At 33.3% G+C, this 22267-nt stretch overlaps 1 protein-coding gene across 2 annotated transcripts; it reads right to left on the bottom strand.

Annotated features, from left to right (window-relative positions):
• Positions 1–167: 167 nt before the first annotated feature.
• MDAR4 (monodehydroascorbate reductase 4) lies at positions 168–9063 on the bottom strand. 2 transcript variants are annotated; one of them, XM_082900516.1, is made up of 8 exons: positions 8294–8910; positions 7775–8110; positions 7630–7681; positions 5546–5626; positions 4155–4273; positions 1994–2213; positions 1243–1361; positions 168–1056 (listed from the first exon to the last, which is right to left on the bottom strand). In XM_082900516.1, exons 2-8 carry the CDS (start codon positions 7922–7924, stop codon positions 328–330), a joined length of 1470 nt encoding a protein of 489 aa, XP_082756642.1. In that variant the 5' UTR covers positions 7925–8110; positions 8294–8910; the 3' UTR covers positions 168–327. The 2 variants fall into 2 exon arrangements, with proteins under 2 accessions (XP_082756642.1, XP_028078432.2); XM_028222631.2 differs by lacking the exon at positions 7775–8110 and having other exon boundaries at positions 8294–9063.
• Positions 9064–22267: the final 13204 nt, after the last annotated feature.

Raw genomic sequence — 22267 nt, forward strand, 5'->3', positions numbered from 1 at the left:
CAAGCAAATATTTGTAGTCAGTTTACTGACCAAAAAGATGTGTATTTCGAATTTATTTTTTACGCTCGTAATAGAACTGTTCAGAATTTGATCAAGAAACAACAACAAATGATAAATATGAAGAAGACAACGCAAACAGTCTAGTAACAACATTTGCAACTGAGGTATATCTTGAATAATGTATTGATTCCTTCATTGCTTGAATAGAAATGATCACATTAGATGCAAGTGTTTCAAATCCACTATAGCCCTAAGAATGCTACAACATGGATATTACACTATCCAACCATCAAAATCCCAAATCCACAAATCCCAATGCTAATTTTCTTACCACCTTCGACGCCTCCTTCCATACCAGTAGGCAACAGCCGCTATCGATGCCGCCACCAAAACACCAGCGGTTGCGTGCCAAGCATACAACGGTTTATCCAGAGCAAGTGGAGTACCGCCACGACTAAGAGGTGGCGGTGATGGTGGCTGCTTCTGACTTGCCGCCAAAGCAAATCCCAAACCCTGGTTCTCAAGCTCAGCCAAGTCTTCAACTGCTGGTTTGAGCCTTGTGGCCTTCGATATCGCCTCGTACTGTTCTTTGGTTCCGCCTTCAAGAAAAGAACCCACAAGATGACCCTTACTAACCCAGTAAGCCCCAAAAGTGTTTCCAGAGAAATCGCCAAAGTGGACTACCTCCCCTGCATTGTCTCCGTAGAACTGCCAAGACAATGTGAAGATTCTGGAATAGAAGAATGGGAGGTAGTCGAATTCGCCTGTTTTTTCTGGCTCCATTATTGCAGCCACAGCGTGTCTTGCTGATTTCCTAGCAGAGTCAACGTGTTCGAGCCTGCGGATTTCCCCAAAAAGTTTGACTGGAAATGCAGCAACATCACCGATAGCATAGACCGAGTTGTTGCTTGTCTGCATTCGACCATTCACTTTGATCCCTCCTTTCTCAAGTGTTAGTTGGCCTTCAAACAAGGCGGTATTTGGACGGATTCCAATTCCCACCACAACCATATCAGCGGGAAGATGACTCTCATCCCCAAGATTAACTCCTGTAACCTGTACAATGAGTTGGTCCAAATTTAGCAACCAAGTTGGCCAGTTTCATTGGAACATAAATAAAATAAAATAAAAACTCCACTCCAGCTCTCCCCAAAAGAGAAAAGGACAAAAAAAAGCAGAAGAAAGCAAAGAAAAACAAAGAAAGGCATAGCCAGCCCGAGGTAGTATAAGAGTAAGATATACCTTTCCATCAGAATTCATGTCGATTGATGACAAGACAGTTCCTTTGATAAACTTGACTCCTTTATCCTTGTAATAATCTTCATAATAACTCGCAATCTTGGGGGTAAACAAACGGGCCACTGCAAAAACAAAAAATAATGGATCAATATTAGAAGAAAATGCTTCTGAGTTTTGTCAGTGCTGCAGGAATTACAACACAGAAGACGAGAACTTCAGCAAAGTAATACGCTCACAGAAAATTTTGCTAGAAAAAAGAAAAAGAATGCAGATATAATACTTTTTTTGAACACAGGTATATATGCTAGTGAAATATACAGATTGAAAATGCATCTGTACATTTCATGAAAGTAAAACCAATTAATTCCACTTTACCTTACATTTAAAAGGGACTACGCATATTTCAAAGTAAGTAACCCTGCTTCATGTTGGTTTTGGTACTTGCTTTGAAAAGTAAATGCCAGAAGTGTGTTTCACAGAAATCACAACAAAATAAAGGCACTCTGTCGGGAAAAAAATTTAGAAGTCTACAAAACGATGGATAATCCTCCATGTAGAAAAAACTGGCACTGCCTAAACTTAAATAGATTTGTCAGGGTCATAGTATATATATATATAGGGTAATTGTTAGATTGGAAAGATGGACCATTCCATTCATATTTTTGGGCGAACCTTATTTATTCTTGTAAAACCTTATTCTGAAGAATGAATTAAGATTACAAAAGATAAAACAGTCCAGACATTAAATACTTACTGCAGTGTTCCTCTGGGAAAACCATGGTGACGTTTATCTTATTTATCACCAAAGAAGCAGCACACTCCATTCCTATGTAGCCACCACCAATGACAACAGCATTCCCACCGATACCAGATTGCATCACATCAACAATTCTGGTTGCATCAGCCAAATCACGTAAATAACACACATTCCTAGCATCTGATCCATTAAGTCCAAACTCTTCAAGCTTCAAAGCCTATACACACACCAGATGCAAATCAGAGTCAATGAATTCAATCAATCCTTAATTAGATGGCCATTATCCTTGGTAATAAAACCCTATTAAACTATGAGGACATTCACTCTAAATCCTTAAATTGACCTAAACATTTGGACTTGGGTCAGACAAAAATATTTAAGAAGCCTTTAGAAAAAAACCATCTACTGATCTCTTCTTATGGTAAGTACTTTTTCAGTCATATGTACTCAAATGTAAACCATATTTTGAAGTGCGGTAATTTAAGGACTACATTCCCTCGACTCAATGTTGTTAACCCCAGCTAGCAGTAGTGACTCAGTTATAAATCAGTTGAGATGCAGTTATTACATCACAGTGTACATTCAATCAAGAGTTTAAAATTTTCAGGCCTTAAACATTTCATATGGGTGTTGAAAATTACAAATACTTCTGGCATACAAAGTATAAAGCACCCTCTACAAAATTTTGCTAATAAATTTATGGTTTCTTTCTTGTATTTCATTCAGGACCAAAGCTAAAATCGGAATCAAAATTCAACCTTAGCCTTGGTCTGCACACCCACATCATGCATTGCCGCAGCAACCTTCACTGGTGGCAAAGCAAACAATGTCATTGTTGAGGATTGATGTTTCCGCATAGGAAGATCACTTATCCTCTTTAGGTTTATAAAGCATGCATTTAATTATCATTAAAAACCTCTTATTTACCTTTGTAATGTTGTATGTCTCTCACACATATACACAGATTAAAAAGATTAACTGACTATTTAACGCAATTAAGGTATATAAACAATGGGAAAGACTATAGTACACAACCCTTAAAGGGTGGGTACCATATGTACCTTATAACTAAAGAATTAAATGACATAACTCCACATTTTTTGAGTCATAACTAAAAAAAGCCATAACCAAACACCATATGAGGCATTACCAACGATCTCATGAGTCATAACCAAGGTTCTGAAAAGTGGTTGCGGTCGCCGTAACGGTGGCGGTGGCGCGGTTGCAGTTACGGGATGTAAAGGCCGTAGCATAACGGTTGCGGTAACCGGAACCGTGAATTTTTTTATTTTTCGCACAATTTGAAAAAAACTTACCGATTCGCATATTTTTTTCCCATGATCATATATATTGGGTTTAAAATAAATATTGATCAATTTTTGTAAATTTTAAAGTATGATCCATTATATTTCATATTTTTAAATCACTATAAATTGAGTTTTTTACATTTTATTTTCATAATTAATGACTTTATATTATACAAAAAATCAATCACTAACTATTATATATAAGATAAATAATGACAAAAATAAGAGAATAAATAAGAGTCTAAATATATATATATACATATTTTAACCAAGCCAAATAGATAATGATCACAATTATTATTATTATTTTCAAATAATATATAGATAGACACACACAAACAAAATAGTTGAGTGATAGCAGCTGAATAGAATGGCATAGGTCTTACAGCTTCAACAAACCAATAACATGTTCTTCATCTTCCCTCTTCTCTCTCTCTATCTCTTGCTCCTCCATCTTCTCTCTTTATCTTCCCTCTTCCCCCAATTTCAACTCTTTTTGTGTGTGTGTTTTCTTTGAAAGAAGTAGTTCAAAACCATTACATAACGGTGCATAACAGGCCGTTATGGCTGTTACGAATGTTACGGCACCGTTATGACCGCTACGGCCGACACACCTGTGAATCTCAATCACACTGCAAAAGCAGCCGTAACGGGTGGCGGTAATCACTACAACCGTTACGTAACGACGTTACGTAACCGTTGCGGCTGCTTTTTAAAACCTTGGTCATAACTAAAATAATACCATAACTAAAGAAGAAAATGACATAACTAGGGGTGCATATGGTACACCCCATTCAAGGGGTGTGTATAGTAGAATTTCCCATAAACAATTACAAGATTAGTTTCAGTACCCGAGCACCTGTTGCAATGATGAGAATTTTGTAGCTTATAGTTTCACCGGTGGCTGTTAATAGTGTTTTCCGCTTCACATCTGCTGACTTAACCCGTGTTCCAAGAACCAGTTCAATCCCTAGAGATAGATGTTGACTGCATGATCAGTGATTACACCAAGAGATAACAGAAATCAAAATAAACAGGTATCTAATTCCATTGATTTTATTGGATGATATGCAAGTACTGCTAACCAATGAGCTATCTCTGCCAGTAAAATTAATTTACCATATTAGAATGATTGTGAGGAGCCTTAGCTAGTGTTGATGCAATAAGCATGAACCCAAAACTATTCCATCAGGCAGAACACTCAGTTATTTCTTGTAAATTATCAGCAAAAGTAAAAGCAAGTGGGTGAAATATGAAGAGGCATTCCTAGAGCCATCAAGGTCAATAAATTTTATATAAGTTTCCATTTTCTTCTAAAACAGTCTATGAAATAACCACTGAAGTCATGCAGAGCTGCCTTTGTGCAACTCATGCCTTTTTTTAGGTAGAAGTGCAACAAATGAGGACTAATCGATATGTTACAAATATTTCTCACACACGCAACAATATTACCTACCAGAAATTCTGAATGCAGATCTCTACACAGAATCCTACCAATAGCAACAGTAATTGTTAAGTGAATTGGAAGAAGCAGACCCCATATGGGAAACTACTATCCTAACGCTTCCACAAAATTCAGTACTATCTGTGCTAAACAGATAAAACCTATTCGAGTTTTCAAATATGTCCCTGCATATAAGATGTAATTGCATAACCTTTTTCTAGTCAAGCCAACCTCATTTGGTGAACTGCTTCCGTAAAGCTTCCACAAAATTGAGAACCAAATGTGCCAAAGTATTGTTGTTAACCCATTTTAATTCCTCCCATTTAAGGTAAATGTAATGTATCCTGTCGGTACTAACATTGCAAATGGCTTTCAAAAAAATTGAATCCCATCAAAACTGTGCTTTGAACAGAGCAAACATGTGTAAATTTTCAAGTATTGATCCAAGAGCATCTTTTTGAATGATAGAAACCTTAATCAGAAATGTATGCTCAAAACCATAATAGTGTAAACATAAGTCAAGTTTTTGTTACTACAGCTAACATTTCAGTAAATGATTTATCATTGACATTATCAGCCATTGATTCAAATTTGATGCACACAGATCAAGGGTGAAAAGTTGGGGAACACGGTGCTTGCGGAAAGGTTGGGAAGCAAATTTTCAATTTGACAACGATAATTAAATTGCTAGCCATTAAACACATTTGACATATAGTTGAAAATCCAATACAGATTTGTGCCTTTTATCATTCTCATTAACACTAGTAATAAACAGAGTATGATATGAGGAACAATTACCATGTTCCTTGTACCATTTTGGGGTTAACCTTTCCTCATTGGCACCAACACAGGTGTGAAAGGATGGGAGGCGTGCTGGAGCTGCATGTCATCACAAAAATAAATATTTTAAATTACAAATGACGATAAAATTCAATACAGAATGGAATGGAAGCAGGAAATGATCAATCTACTCAAACTTTCACACTGCCCTTATAAAGGCAAGAATTCAGTAATCTCTTAGGAACATACTTCTAAAAGACCAAAAAATGTAAAGTGAAATATACACCGGTTCAAGCTCTTGATGTTCTTAGGGTCTTTACAATCAGTCCTACAGTGAAAAAGAATAATGGCAAGATTTGGCCAAGAATCCATTAAGAACTTCAAAATTCTACTTCGTTATATCTTTCTCAGCCAGCAGACACAAGGATTTAACTGGACTCCTTGTCCTGTCCATGTCTGAATCTGAACTGCTAAAAAATTCTCACTTAGCTCAGGCTTTTATACGACTTCCACAGATTCTCAAAAAAAAAAAAAGGAGAGGGGAGGGGAGGGGTGGGGTGGGGAAAGAGTATCAGAGAAGCATTTTTTACAGTGAATTTATTTCATAACTGAAGGATAACAAACTTAAGAAACTAATGGAGTTGTTCTTCCTATTCAACTAAAGAAGAAAGGAAGAAAGAAAACGACTGGGGTATTCCAGAATGCAAGCTCAATACTTGGATACCTGAGAGATTTGTCACTTCTATGGAGGGATTAAAATGTACCAATGACATAAATGGTCACATTGTTTAGATTCAAGTGGAATGTGTTTCACAGAAGAATTTTTTTCTACCTTCTATAGGTATGAATGTCGTCGAGCTGCCTTACACGGCACTGCCACGTCAATCTCCATGTTGATATCTCCTATGGACATGACACAACATATCATCCTCATAAGGTGATACGTGTGGGCCAATGAGGCATCTCCACATACTCCCCTACGGGTTTGAGTTATACTCGGTCGAGACTAGTGCACACGATGCCCTAGATTTGAGCCTAAAAGGACATAGAACTTTCCGGGATGCTTTAAGCACCCTGGCTCGGCCAAGGTCTCTCTGCATATCGCCTCCTCACGCTGGGATCCACTCAATACTCACTTGAATTGGTCAAAAGGATTTTGGTTTTGGGGGGGTAAAAAGGATTTTGGTTTTGGGCGCGGGGGGGGGGGGGGGGGGGGGGGGGGGGGGGGGGCCTGGTTGGGAAGCAATAAAAAAAGGATCGGATCAGGCAACATCGTTTAGTCTAATTGGTCCTTCAAAATTAAAAGAGATAAATCTAAACATAAACATATGCTATGCATAATGAAAATTAGTTGAGTTGAGATAAGGAACATAAGAATGAACATAAGCCAATGGTAGTTGAGTTGAGATACCTTTGAATTGTCAAACCAAGGGGATTGAATCACCTCTCTAGAGGTGAGCTTTCCCTATGGTTCAGCTAACGTATATAAGGAGACATTATCTATGCATGAAGACAAGAAGTCTCACCACCTTATCCTCACTACCAATCTCTCTCACCTAGGATTGCCTCTACCCTCTCCTCCTTCACCTACAATGATCTAAAGGCTCTCCACTACCAGTCTCTCTCTAACATAAGGTTGCCTTCACTCTCTCCTCAACCTCTAATGATCCTGTGTCATCATTGTGCCTACTATCTTCCCAGAGGGCTAACCCCTAGCCATCTCACCTTCCACACGTTCAAATGCTATGGAAAACAAATTGTGACGTTAATTCTGACAGACTAGGTAATCACAAGCTTGAGGTAAGTAGAACCTCAAAAAGGAAATCCCCACATACCCTACTTCATAACATGATGCCAATATATTTTTCACATGGGCTGTTACTGACCCTCTAAGACTAAGAAGAAGCCATGCGGTGATCATGAGCTTGCACAAGTGAAAGAAAAGAAAAGTAAGGCAACAACCATACTCCAATATGCATTTAATAAGGCAACAACCATACTCCAATATGCATTTAATTGGATGTCTACCAAGTTGGAAGCATCATCCGTGATGGAAGAACTGAAACATATCTACACCCATGAATCCTGAGGCAAAGGGATACCTTCTGGAAGTAAAAAACCTTTGCTTAATGCGGGTCTCTCATAAGGTGCAACCTGCAAGAATTTATGAAAAATAATGACAATTCAGTTTTGCAAACTCCTCTAAAATTTACAAAATCAAAAACAGTTGTGAATCATATCATATACCTGACTTGAACAACAAATGAGGTGGAGGATTATGGAAATTCGCAGGAACAAAAAACAAAGAGAGAGAAATATATAAGAATGTAAGTTTAAAGGTCTGGGAAGCATGAGATAACCCACGTACATGCCCAGATGATGTGCAAATAAAAACATAGGTGTAGAACAAAAAAAGAAGTAAAATCTTCTTCTATGAACTAACAATTTAGTAAAACAGTGATAAATCTTATTAATTGGAAAAATCAAAAGGTAGACATTGGGTCACTGGGTTTTTACAATGACCAAATTCCAATTCAGAAAATAACCCTGCAGAAATTCCAATCATATGCATGCGATTAACACCTGAAACCAAACATAATAATAATATCTTGAACAAGCAAGCCATCATTTTTTAACAGAAGCTTTAATAACAAATTAAAATGAACAATCAGAGCACATACCCGTAAAACATAAGAGCACATACCCATATAACAGATGGAAAGAGACAATGACATAGAATGAAATAAAGAAAGAAAGAGAGCTAACAGGTTCTTCAGAGATGATGCAGAGTTCACCGTGAGAGACTCCTCTCTTAGTGAATTCAAGAGCCGCGTATCCAGCTCCAACCCCTCCCCCTAGTATCACATACACAAATGCTCTTCCCATCCCCCACCCTCCTCTCTCTCTCTCTCTCTCTAAAACACCAAATTCAATTCCCTCTCCCTCCAGAATGTTTTTGGGACAGTCAGACTGGTTTGGTTTTGAATTGAATTGAACACACTTTGAGTTGAGAAGAAATTCTGGAGATCAATTTTGTACCAAATGTAAACGTGCGGATGAAGAGAAAGATAGTGCGATCTTGTGTTGTTTTACCACATTGCCCCTTCTGGTAAACAGAATTCAGTGCTGGCATGCGTTCGATGCGTGATCGGAGGACCGTTCAGAGTTTGGACCTAGGGTTTGATGAACGATCGAGGGGGGGGATGGGCGGGGGGGATTGGCATCAGGGCTGGTGGGACCGACTATTGGTTTGTTCAGCCAGTCATATTGTGCCACGTGTTTTGAAGAGAGTATTGGGATCTGTGATGATTATACGACGACATGATGATAGGAAGAGAGGGTGGCGATAAAGATCAAGTTGGGGAAGTTGTCAGATTTGTTATGGCGGTTTGACAGTCATCATAGACTATTATTCACTTTACAATACACACGCCACGTCTAACTGAATTGTTGATAAGGAAATTCAATCTTGCTTGCTTGGTGTCTCTACCACACAATTCCCTTTTCTTCTTGTTTTCTTGTGTTTTTTTCCCTTCAATTTATCCTCTTTTGTCAAGTGTTTTCTAAAATTCTTTGCTAATTCTATTGAAAGAATTTTTTATTGAATAGGTTTTTTTTTAAGGAATTATTATTCACATTCCTCTTTTTTATAATCACACTTTAAATTTTGTCAGTGTCAGTTGAAGATTGTGTCATGTATAAATTTTAATGTTAAAGACAAAATACTAGTGTAATTATAAAGAAGATTAGCGCAAATAGCAATCTTTGTTTTTAATTCATAAGAAATCATATATATATCTATATAATAAGAGAAGAGGATTTTTGAAAATATATTAATGTATGAGACACATTTTAATGGCTGAGATTAATCCCAAGTTTATATCAATGGTTGAGATCAATAGATCTCCCGCCCAAGACTTCTCTCCCTAAGCATCATTGTCTTTTTCACCTACCCACGTCTGCCTTCCCACCTTCCCTTTCAATCTCTCTCTCCCTCTCACCTACATCTCTCTTTTACAGATACATCTCTCTCTTTCACAGATACACCTCTCCTCTCCCTTGCCGGAGACCCAAACTCGAACCCTCTATTCCTGTCTTCCTCCCATCATCTCCCGCTCCTTCATCTCTCTTCCCCATTTTAGGCCTTTGTTTTGCAACAAACCCATACCTTCTTCGATTCAGTGAGAGGAGAGAAAAAGGAGGGCATCGTCGTAGTTAGGGTTTCAGTGGAAGCGAAACGAAAGAAAGAGGTTTTGAAGAGGCCGCAAAAGCCAAGTAGGTTGGTTTTGGAAGCGACGAGATCAATTGTTCTGAACAATTCGTCACTGGACAGTACGAGCTCTTTGGAATCTTCCTCGGGTGGTTCTTCTGTGAAAATGGTGAGTTCCAAGAGGAGAGTGAAGCCCAATGGGTCGATTTCTGTGAAGGTTGTTCCTGACGGGGTCGATTTGGTGTCGCTCTCGCTGCTGGTTTCAGGTCCGGTGAAGCGGTGCGATTGGATCACACCAAACTCTGGCAAGTTTTTTAAAAACTTCACTTTTTTGTTTTCCCGAAGCATTTTGTATCATTTTATTTGTACTTTGCTTTCTTCTTTTGTTGAATTTGTGATTGACTTTTATTTTCTTGGAAAATTGCCTAATGATTTATGATAAGTATAATGTGTAAGTATATTTAATTAGGTTCCAGGCAAGAAAGCAGGGTAGCTATTAAAATAGAAAACTATCATTCGGTGATAAGTTCAAAAACTTATTACAGATACATGAAAACCTTTATAATTTTATTATTAATATTTATAAAGTTTACTATTTATTTGTGTTAATTTTTCAAAACATGGACTGAATTGAAATTTCCATTTATTAAAATTGCAAGAAAGAGAAGAGTACAAGAAGCATAGTTTGGACTGAATTGAAATGTTTCCATTGGGTTGTTTTATTTATATGCATTATTAATTTTCTGAATCTGTTGGGTTCCATTGTATTCAAAGTTAGATTTTTTTGTAATAGAAAAGTATTTGTAGAGACTGAGATTTGCAGTAAGAAGTTGCAAGTTTTCGATGTTTCGATGAATAGATTGAACGGGGAGATCCCATTGAGCATATCAAATTGCAATGCCCTTAAATTCTTGGATTTGGGGTTTAACAGTCTGAATGGGAGTATTCCAATTGAGGTTGTGGGTTTGAAGAGGCTTTTGGTTTTTCGATTGGGGAATAATTCAGAGCATTGAATTGCTTTTGGCTTTTGGTTTTTCGATTGGGGAACTGTTCCAGCAGGGTTTGGGAGCATTGAATTGCTTAAGGTTCTAGATTTGCATAATCTCAAACTGGTTGGCAACATTCCTGAAGAAATCAGCAATTGCAAGTTTCTTCTTCAGTTGTGAGTCCAATTTATTGCCTTTTCAATGTTCTATATCTACATTTCTTTTTTAAGTTTTAATTTCATTTTTTATCCTCTAAATTATTATCTTTTTTATTTTTATTTTTTATCTATATCATTTTTAAACTATTAATTTCATCTATTTAGTTCCTAAAGTTTGTTGTTTCAGCTAATGTGATTTAGTTGGAGATATTTGTCCAAATCAATAACAACTAAAGCATAATTTGATAGCAAAAAGCCATTTCAAAGTTTGAACATCTTAAATTATACAACCGAACATTCATTTTTTTAAATTAACTGTTTTGAAATGAGAGTAAAAAACAATATGAGTGTTTGGTTAAGAGTGTAAGTTTTCTAATTCAGTGTGATTAAAAAGATGGGTGTTTGGGCAAATTGATTGTAATGTTGGATTATTATCGGGAGTACATAACATAGTTTTTGGTTTACTGGGCAAATTGATTGTAATGTTGTTTCAACATCATTTCATCCTAAAATATGAGATCCATAGATATAAATCTACATAACCAAACCTGCGCCATTTTCCGATTCAAGATTATTGATTAGATAAATGGTAGGAAAGAGTTGAGAGGGAACTGCATATAAAGTACACATCATTAGCTGCCCCAGGGTTAAAGCAGAAATAATCTTCTTCACGGAAAAGCTTCCTTTCCAAATTATGGTATAACTTGACATAATCCAATATTTGTTTAATAATGTGTCTAACTCGAAGACAATTTGGTAAAAAAATCACTTCCATCGACCAAATGGAGTTTATCAAAAGTAAAGCTACTAGAGTTCTATTAAGAGCACAAAGCAATTGTCAATTGGTGTTACACCAAATTCCAATACATGCCATAGTCAATAACTACCCAACAGTAACATGTGCTTCCTTCCAGGGCCTAATCAACAAAACCCCTCAGCACCACGAAATCAATTATTAGCTGGCACAAATAGGAGGGAGAGAGAGAGAGAGAGAGAGAGAGATCAATAAATGGCAAATCAAGCGCATACCTCAGAAGCCATGTAGCCAAGGGTTCCAGTTTCACCAGTCATGATTTATTTTCATTTTATATTATTAGGTATGAGTTTTCCAGAATTCTCTCTAACGCGTTGTTAATAGGTTATTTCTGCTCTCCTCTCTTTTTGCTCTCATTGATGATTGAGATTTTGTCCTTTTGATTGCCTAATGACTTAGTGATTAGGGTTTATTGATTTTGATTGTATAGTGGTTTCGAAACTTATTTGTGCGTTAATTTGTGGTTGAGAAAACAATATTGTTCATTATTGATTTCTAATAGCGATTAGGTTCTACAGTTTTTTTTCACATGTATGGAATGTTTTTTTTTATTTATTTATTATTTTTTTATTTGGATAACAAGAAGAATTATGTTACAATTGGGGAATTATTGATTGTATTGATACTGATGTTATTTAGACTCTTCCCATTGTTATTTTTATGTCCTAAAATGCTTAACAAAGCCAAGATAGTTAGATTTGTGTGAATGCATTTAACAGATTGAAACTTCTTAATATATTGAACGTTGAAAATTCTTAATATATTGAAAGTCAATTTACTTATGTGTTTATGGGATATTTATGTGTTTGTTTGGTTTGGAAAACAAGAAGAATTATATTAAAATTGGGAAATTATTGGTGAAATTGATATTGATGATATTTACACTTACTAACAGAGTATGTACACCCACCTTCTATTGTCGTTTGGGATGTCCCAAAATAGTTAACCATCTTGAAGAGCCAAGAAACTAATACTGTTACCATCATTTTGTTAAGTTTGAATGCATTTAATAGATGGACAACTTTGAAAATTCTTACTATACTGTTAAAGTGTAAACATATTAACTCATTTGTTTTAAATTGGGATATGTACGAAATTAGATGCATTCTTTATTTGTTTATTTATTTTTAAATTGATGAGGGGCCGGTATTGTGATTTATGGGTGAAAAATTAAATTTAGGAAGGTGAGTAATCATTTAGTTTGTTGATCTGACATCACAATAATTTATAATCTGCAAGATATCTGAGAAATTATTGAGATGAGTTAGAATTCCATAAAGAAACTGATGGATTCGCAAAAATTCTAATTTATATCGCTTGGAGAACAGGAAAGTAGGTACTTGCAATTTGTACATGTTTGAAATGATTTGGCAATTCTAGACATAAGAGAGAATTTTTTATGATGAAGATTAATTTAGCTGATTAAATCTCTTACTGTTGATTGGAAAATTAGTACATTATTGAATTAGTATCCAAAGTTTGGTAATGAGGTGCGATGTTGCCTTTGAGTCAAACTTGGTTCTAGATCATGACACAATGCAATTATACAATTGGATTTGTTATTTTTATAACTGCATTTTAATCTTAATATTATTTATACCGTGCCTTTAGGCACAAGCATACGCTAGTATATATATATTTCAGGAGTTTTTGTTTTTTTTTTTTTAAATATCACATCAATACATATTTTTTATTTACATGAAAAATTTTATACAAATCTAAATTCAATTTAAATTATACTAATTTTAATAAACTCTATTAAAAAAATATTTCATTTCTATATATTTTTTACCGTAAATTCAGATAATTCACAACTTCAATTCATAAATTCATTTTTTCTTCCTCTTTTAACCTAGTATTTGTTAACTGTAAAGATTTGATAAGTGGCGTGAACACAACTACTTTAGATTCTAGACTGTTGAAAAAAAGTTTCTGAATTTTTTCTACCAATTCTCTTGCCCCTTCTTCTGAAAGCAACAAAAACCGGTGACAATTTATTAGTAAAAAATTGCAACGCAGTCCTCAAATCCAAAGGATGATGCAATTTTGGTTGAATCCATTGAGCAATAAATTTAAATCATCTAGACTACCACAGTTGCTAGTTTTTTTACCCGCGTTATGTTTAAAATTTTTTAAATAAAATAATTAATATAAACAATTACAAACAAATATCAATTAAAAATTAAGAAATTGTGAAAGTATAGTAAAGTAATCATACAACAAAATTATAAAAATTCTTCCAAGTTTAAAAAATAAACAAAAGAAAATGACTTATAAAAAATGTGAAAAAATAAAACTTATAAAAAATAGTCTAAATTACTACAATTTATTCTCTCAGCCAAAAAGAAAAACAAAAATTGATGAAGAATTGTACAAAACTTAGACAAATAACTTAAAATATTCAGTATCTATGAATACATCAAAAAAATATTTGCAAATCATTTTAAATAGACATCAACCATAATTAAATTGAGTTTACAAAATATTGTATCAGTAAGTTTCAAATAATTTTCCACTTTTGATATCACATATGCAAACATAAACTTAAAAAAAATGTGTTCATCAAATTTATAAAGGAATTAAGTTTTATAATGTATGCAGATAGAAAATGTAAGTTCATTGTTATTACAGTTCATAGGTTTGCATGCAAGTAAGAAATCAGAACAACAACTTAATTTAATATTGATACAAAATTGCAATGATAAAAACACAATTTATTACACCATTTTAGTGTATTTTCAAAATTCTTTTGGTTTTCATTTTCAATATTTGATTTTATCATTCTTGCTATAAAAAATGAGTGAAAGTTTACAAATACTAATGTTTTGTACCAATTTCATTTTTTAATTCAATACTTTTTTTAGAACTCCAAACATAGTTTAAAATTAATTGAATTTTTTTTTTCTAAAATAGTTCCACAAATGCATTTTAGGCATTGTTTTGATGATTTTTGAAATGATACCAAATGGAGCCTTTTTTTTATTATTATATAATTCCTATTCAAACTGAAAATAGTGTCCTTTTTTTTTTAAAACTCTTATTTAAACATTTTAAGCTACAATTTCCCCATAACACATGCAAAAAAACCCAAAAATAAACTATAAATTTTTATAAGGGAATGGCTTTCCTCATTGGACTGGAGGGTACTGTTGGGTCCGTGGGGGCCCATTATAGGTCCGTTTCGATAGTCTGAATCATTCAATGTGTAGAACTCGTCGAATACTATATGTTTGGAAAAAAATTAAGTTGATCGGATATCAATAGCTATGTGATCAAATCAGTTTTGTATGAAACATAAATGGATGGTGAAAAATAAATGGCTTACAAAAATCTGATTTGATCACATAGTTATCGATATCCGATCAACGTGATTTTTTGCAGGCATATAGTACCTGACGAGTTTTACACATTGAACTGTTCAAATTATTGAAACGGAACCCATGGTGAGCCTTTACGGGCCCAACAATATCATCCAATTCAATCACAGATTAGAGGGAAGCAATTCCCTTTTTATTAAAATATTAAAGGGTTGTTTGGGATGACCTAAATAAGTGCACTTTTTATCTTTTTACGAAAAGATGTGCAGAAAAGTAAAGAGATAACGTGATGAAAAAAAAATAAAAAGATGAATTATTTTAGTGTTGCCAAACTTAACCTAAATTTTGATTTTGTGTATATATGATGAGTACCCAATAAAATACAAGAAAAGTACCATCAACAACTTACAAAGTAGATATGGAAGAGACCTTAACTTTATTGGCCTGAATGATAAAAAAAAATTCATTAAAAATGAGTGAAGCAGCAAAATAATAATAACAATAATAATCAAGAACCTATACTATGTTGGTATTTAGAAAGTTACTATTTTAGTAACTTATTTTAGTTTTTTTGTTATTTTAGTAGGTTAAATTTTTTTGTATTTGAAAAGATAGTTAAATTTTTTTTTATAATTAGATGTGATGTTTATGAGAAAAAAAAGTGAAATAATTAATTTGATGTGACATTTTATCTTATTGGTTATTTTAGCCTATTTTGTCTTTTTTGTAGATTTTAGTCAAAAAAGTCAAAAAATAGCCTTTGCCAAACACCCCTATATGTGCATAAAAATAAGAAAAAAAAAATTAGAAGACCAAATGAAGATCAAAATTATAAATAAAATAAAAAAGAAAAACAAAGAAAAGAGAAGACGTTAATTACTTGGGCACTCAGTCTACAAATTCAATTCAGATATTTTTTGGTCTAAACATCCACACTTTAAAATACTTTGTCTATAAAGACAAGCTCTCACGAAATGACCAAATTACCCAGGTGTATATATCCAAATCAAACCCAAACTACTTGTGTCTCTCTCTCTCTATCTTCTCTCTTTCCAATCTACCGTTATCTCCTCCATCTCTTCGTCACCGTGTTTACTGGTGGCTCTAGCGACACAGATCTACACAAATTTCATGAAATGAAGACGGAAAGAATCTATGAATCTAGCCCTGACCCCACGCCATCGACGTAGTACAACTGTGATAACCCAACCCATACTATTATACTTAATTATGTATGCGATTATGTGTTTGATATGAAATTGCAAGTTTAAGTATGGAAAATATGTGAATTTGAAAAAATATCTATTAAAAGTAGGAATATCTGTTGCAATTGAAGCTTTGAACTAAAATTGGAGGCCGTAGAGGCGTGATAAACAAAAACCGACTTCATAACTATGATTAGCATGATTTTTAGAGCCTTTGGTGAAATTTTGAAAAAATATAATTCGTAATGAATAAATCAAGAGTTTTGAGTTAAGTTATATATATTTAGGCCTTTGTTCTTCATTTGTTGGGAGATGGCTCCAAAGTGTGAGTTAGAGAGAGAGAGGAATATGAGAAAGCTAGGGATTTGAAGGGAACCAGGGGGCAAACCATAGATTTGAGTTAAGGTATGGAAATTTACTTACAAGCTTTGTCTCTAACTCATCTTTGTTAAGAAATCATGAAAAAAATAGGAATTTTGAGATAGGGTTTGAGTTGTGTAGTGGCTAGAGCTAAAGGCATGAAATTGGACCCTAATCTCTACACCTTTGTTTGATTTGAGTTCATTTTTATGATTGATCCATGAAACAAACCCTAAATGGTTCATATAAACAAGATTTGTGAGAAAATCATTCATGAATTTATGTATTTTGAACTTGTGTATGTAAAACCATGAAATTGTGAAAAGATGAGACTATGAAGTTAATGTTGATGCGAGATTTATATGTTTAATGTGGAATTACACTTGTATCATGCTTATATATCATGTTTTTTAGTTGTTTTTGCATGGATTTGGGCTTGGGAATCAGATGAAAATGTTTGCATCTTTGAGCCATTTTCGAACTGTTTGGGTGTGCCTAAACTACTCATGCGACCACGGGCTCCACATAAGCGACCCATGCTTTGAACTAAAACTGGACAGTGCTATGTGCTCGAACGGCTGCAATTTTCGCACGTGCAAAGCCAGATCGGTCGAGCGGTTGGACCGGTCACACGTGCGGCCAGGCAGGGGGAAAAATTCTATCTTTTTATATTGATGCTCCCGACCTCCAGAATACATTTCCAACCTTATTTAAACCCTTTTGGGAGTGAAATGATGATTAGGAACCATTTAAAAGGGATATGAATCACTAAAAGAAAGTATATATGATATGAATGGATTATTTATCGAATATTTGTGTGACATGTTTGCTGTAGGTCGTGTGCCAGAGGAAACGCCTCAAGATCGATCTCACTGTGAGTAATAATACCATATTTATATGTTCATTATTGTGTACCTCGAACCATGAATGGTGATTGGTGCCGACATTGTGATTTGTTTGAAATGGAAAACCTCATTAATATTACATGACATGTGCAACTTTGGGCTGAGGCCATTTTGTTATATGTTGAGGCCGCTTTGAAATATGATTGGGCTCGAGGCCGTTTTGGAATATAATTGAGCTCGAGGCCGTTTTGATATATGATTGAGCCCGAGACCATTTTGTTATACGTTGGGCCCAATGACGTTTTGAAGTATGATTGGGCCTAAGGCCGTTTTGTTTATACAATTTTGGGTATTGTGAGAATCTTATAACTATCTATTTATATTGTTTTACTGGATTATTACTCATTAAGCCTCGCTCACCCAATTTTATGTATGCATATGTAGGTAATCCGCAGCATGGAGCACACCACTAGAGTCAGCTTCAGGAGCCATTCTTTTTTAGACCCAATCGAGTCATGTCTTCGAAATGGAGTTTTGTCTTTGACTCACATCATACTTTGACTTTACTTTGTTTTGCTAATGAGGCTTTGGGTTTGTAAACGTTATGCACAAATTTCTTTCGATACTTATATTCTTTTTGCATGGGTATGTAAATAACGTGGATGTGTTACATTTTGCTCATATTAGTATAGCTCAATGGACTCATTCTATTGTTGTATACTTCCGTTTTTGGCCCCATTATTATAATTACTCTGTATGTTGTTTGAGGCCAAAAGTATCAAGTGATTACTAGCCGGTTATGACCCAAACTTTTAGGGGTGAGTTCGGGTCATGACAACAACTTGAATCTTATCTTCTCTCCACCGTCACTATCAGTCGAACCACACAACACGACGTCGTCGACTTTATCTTCTGTAGATCTGAAATACTCTCACGTCTGCTCTCTCTCTCTCTCTCCCTCTCTGATAGAGACTCCACGGCCAACAGAGACAGGGCGGCTTCGACAGATCAGAGACTTGTTGCCCTCAATCTCACATTTCAAAGTTTCTCAATTTTTGTTTCAAAAGGTTCGTTTTTGCTGCTAGTCCTTTATTGATCTCTCTCCATCTTACTTTGTTTCCATCTCTATTTTAATTGCAATTGTTATTGTTTTTTTCATCGATCGCGTTCTTCACGATTTGATTTGAATTATTATTAGTCAATTGATCTAAAATATGTATTTTCTGTGTTTGAATTTTTAAAAAAACCATCAACTATGGGGAAGTGTTACCAACTATAAGCGAAGAGTACAAAAAGGCTATTGACAAAGCCAAGAGGAATCTCAGAGGCTTCATCACTGAGATCTGGATCTGTTGTCAACAGATCCGAACAATTTTTTTTACTTGTTATTGTTGGTTATTGTTGTTGTTCATTTGTTTTTGTTGTTGTTGTGGTGGTGGTAGTGGTGGTAAATCTTGGGAGCAAAAGATTCCAACAGATAATAGATTCAAAAATATTTGACATATATTTTTAACAGATATGAAAAAAATAAAAAGTTGAACAGATAGCATGATAGGGCTAATATGTTCAAAATTTGAACAGATAAAATATTTGAACAAATAATTGAAAAAAATGAACAAATAATAAAATTTAGACAGATATTTTAATAGATAAGGAATTTTAGATAAGTTAAAATGAGAATTTCAAATGATAGATAGATAGAGAGAGAGAGACATAGAAGTGTGCAAATTCAAGAAATTGGTTGGTAAATTTCAACCGAGAGCAAAATTTTAAATAGATAAGAAAAAAAATTAAACAAATAGTAAAATTTTTGAATAGATAGTTAAAAATTTTGAATAGATATATATAAATTTAAACAGATAGGAAAAAAAATTTAAATAGATAGTCGAAAAAGTCAAATAGATAATAAAAAAAACAACATATAAATTAGACAAAAAAAAGTCAACATATAAATTAAGGGTTAAAATTGAAAATAAAATATCTTTCAAAATAAATAAAATAATTTCTCATCAAATTATTTTACAAATGGTGAACCTCTCACCAATAATAAATTTTCACTAAACCTAATGATTTAGACAATTACTAAATGGACTTTTTAGCAATTTTCTCTAATTACTTTAGTAATGGAATTCTTTTATCTCTTACATACATTTTTATATATTTATATTCTATCAAGTGAAATAAGTACATATAAATAAAAAGAGAAATACCATGAATGAACATATTTATTACTATTAAACAAGCTTAAAAGAAAATTAAAAGACAATAAAAGTCAAATAAACTCGATAGAAGGACACATGGCAAACTTTGAGCATGCCACGTGACAAAATTATAGAAGATGCCAATGACTCATGACATCTTTTGATTATGGATTGGATATAATGTTTATTTGACTTTTATGGGTTTGACACGTGACAAACTTTTTTTGATGTAATGTTTATTTGACATTAGAGAAAGAATGTAATGATTATGGGTTTGATGTAATGTTTTGTCTTATTGAGCTAAAAAGTTTATTTTATTTTTTGTGACTATTTTAGCCAAAAAAACTCCAAACCTCTCTTCCCAAACGGAGCCAATTATATAATATGATACCATATATGATCCAAAGATCAAAAGTTAGTATTCTGTTTTTTATTTTTATTTTTGGGTAAGTAAAACTCAGAACTCATTTACGTTAACCCAATTGAATTGTAATTATATATAATATGAATTAAGATTATTTAAAATTAAAAAATATAAATATAAATTACCCAATCATAATATACGTAAATTTCTATACAAACATATATAAAGGTTTAGTGTGTATGAAATGAGTTATGATATGTCTGTTAAGTAATAATGACCATGGCGAGAAAAAAAAAATACATATTGTGAAATTGTAATTATATAAATCATTTTATGCTTTATGGTAAAGAATTTAAAATATTTTAATAAAAAATATTTTACAGCCAAATATTTTTTAATGTATGATTTATTAATTATTATTTTTAATTGAAAAACTCATTGTTTGTTTGATTGTAAAGAAGGAATGATTTTAGGCATGAAAAATGTATTTTTTGTTTAAAAAAAGAAGTATTTGAGTGTGTGATTTATTAATTATTTTTTTAAATTGAAAAATTAAGAAATTTAGATTGAGGACTTGGAGCTCTCATATATTTTTCTCACTACAAATCCTATTTTACTTATATAATGTATATAGATAGCTATGATATATGATTCAAAGATCAAAACTCGGAATTTTTTTTTTTTTTTTTGGGAGGGGGGTGTGAGAACCCATATTTAAATTATTCTTGAAAGAAAATAAATAAATTAATTAAATTATTAATTTTTTAAATTAACCCAATTCTATCGCTAACAAAGACCCTATTAAGAATAAAAATGTTGTGGATGTTCAATAATTATTGTTAAAAAATAAAATAAATAAATAAATAAATAAATAAATAAATAAAATATATATATATATATATATATATGTATACAAACAGACAAACCGTGGGCAAACAACCCACAGTTCCTACCAAACCCACAATCTCTTAGAATTTAGGAAACCATAAAATTTAGGGAAAGCTTATTCTTAGAACTTGGAGAAAGGTAATGGCAGAGAGAGAGAGAGAGAGAGCTAGCCTCGGAGGTCTATATAATGCACATAATAGTCATGCATAGAAGGGTAGGTTTCAGTGTTTGCATGCATGTATTCCTTTTGACGGGTGAGGAAGAAATAGGGAAGAAGAATTCAGCAGAAGGAGAAGAAGAGAAGAAGGTTTAGGAAACAAATTCTTCTATCATTTCATCACCCATTTCAATCCTACTACTAGGTAAGAAGACCCTCTCAATCCTCTCATTTTTTTTTACATAATTGAAATTTTCAGATTGTATACATATGATACATTGTCTAAACTGTGTTGAGGATAATCTGTTTTGAATCTACCAGCATGTTACCAGAATTTTTAGATAATTTTATACTCAAAATCTCAAGATGATTTCTTCTACAACGTTGTTGATAATGATGTCTAGTTTATCCAAAAAATTTTGGTAACAATTTTTGAGCTTTCTATGAATTTATACAAAATTTTAACTAAATCTGAAACTGTGATGAAAATAGTCTATTTTGAATCTGCCAGAATGTCACTCGAATTTTTAGATAATTTTATACTCAAAATTTCGAGATGATTTCTTCTACAAAGTTGTTGATAATGATGTCTAGTTTATCCAGAAAATTTTGGTAACAATTTTTGAGCTTTCTACGAATTTATACAAAATTTTAACTAAATCTGAAACTGTGATGAAAATAGTCTATTTTGAATCTGCCAGAATGTCACTCGAATTTTTAGACAGTTTTATACTCAAAATTTTGAGATGATTTCTTCTAAAAAGTTGTTGATAATGATGTCTAGTTCATCCAGGAATTTTGGTAACATTTTGTGAGTTTTCTACGAATTTATACAAATTTCTAACTAAATCTGAAACTGTGAGACAGATTTTACCATGTATTTGAAAATTTATTTAAAATTCTATACTAAGCCAAATCTGGTAATTTCTAACTAAAATATGAGATTTGAGAAGTCTAGTTTGATGATAAATTTTTAGATTATGGGTTTGATCTATAAATTTAAGCATGGAATTAATGTAAGGAAATGTGACAAATCTGTGTCAAAAACTCCCTTGGAATTTGTTTAGAATTATTTATAAGTTATTTTTGGAAAATACTTTCTGAAAAATAACCATAACATGTTTATTGAGTATCCTGTAGATTGATATGAATTTTAGAGTTGTATAAGTAATGTATTTATAATTTTATTTGCAAGATATATACTCTGAAAGTTTTTTCTGGACAGGATAAAATCA

Source organism: Camellia sinensis, chromosome 1, assembly GCF_055761805.1.
Source record: "Camellia sinensis isolate YWXY chromosome 1, ASM5576180v1, whole genome shotgun sequence".
NCBI lineage: Eukaryota > Viridiplantae > Streptophyta > Magnoliopsida > Ericales > Theaceae > Camellia > Camellia sinensis.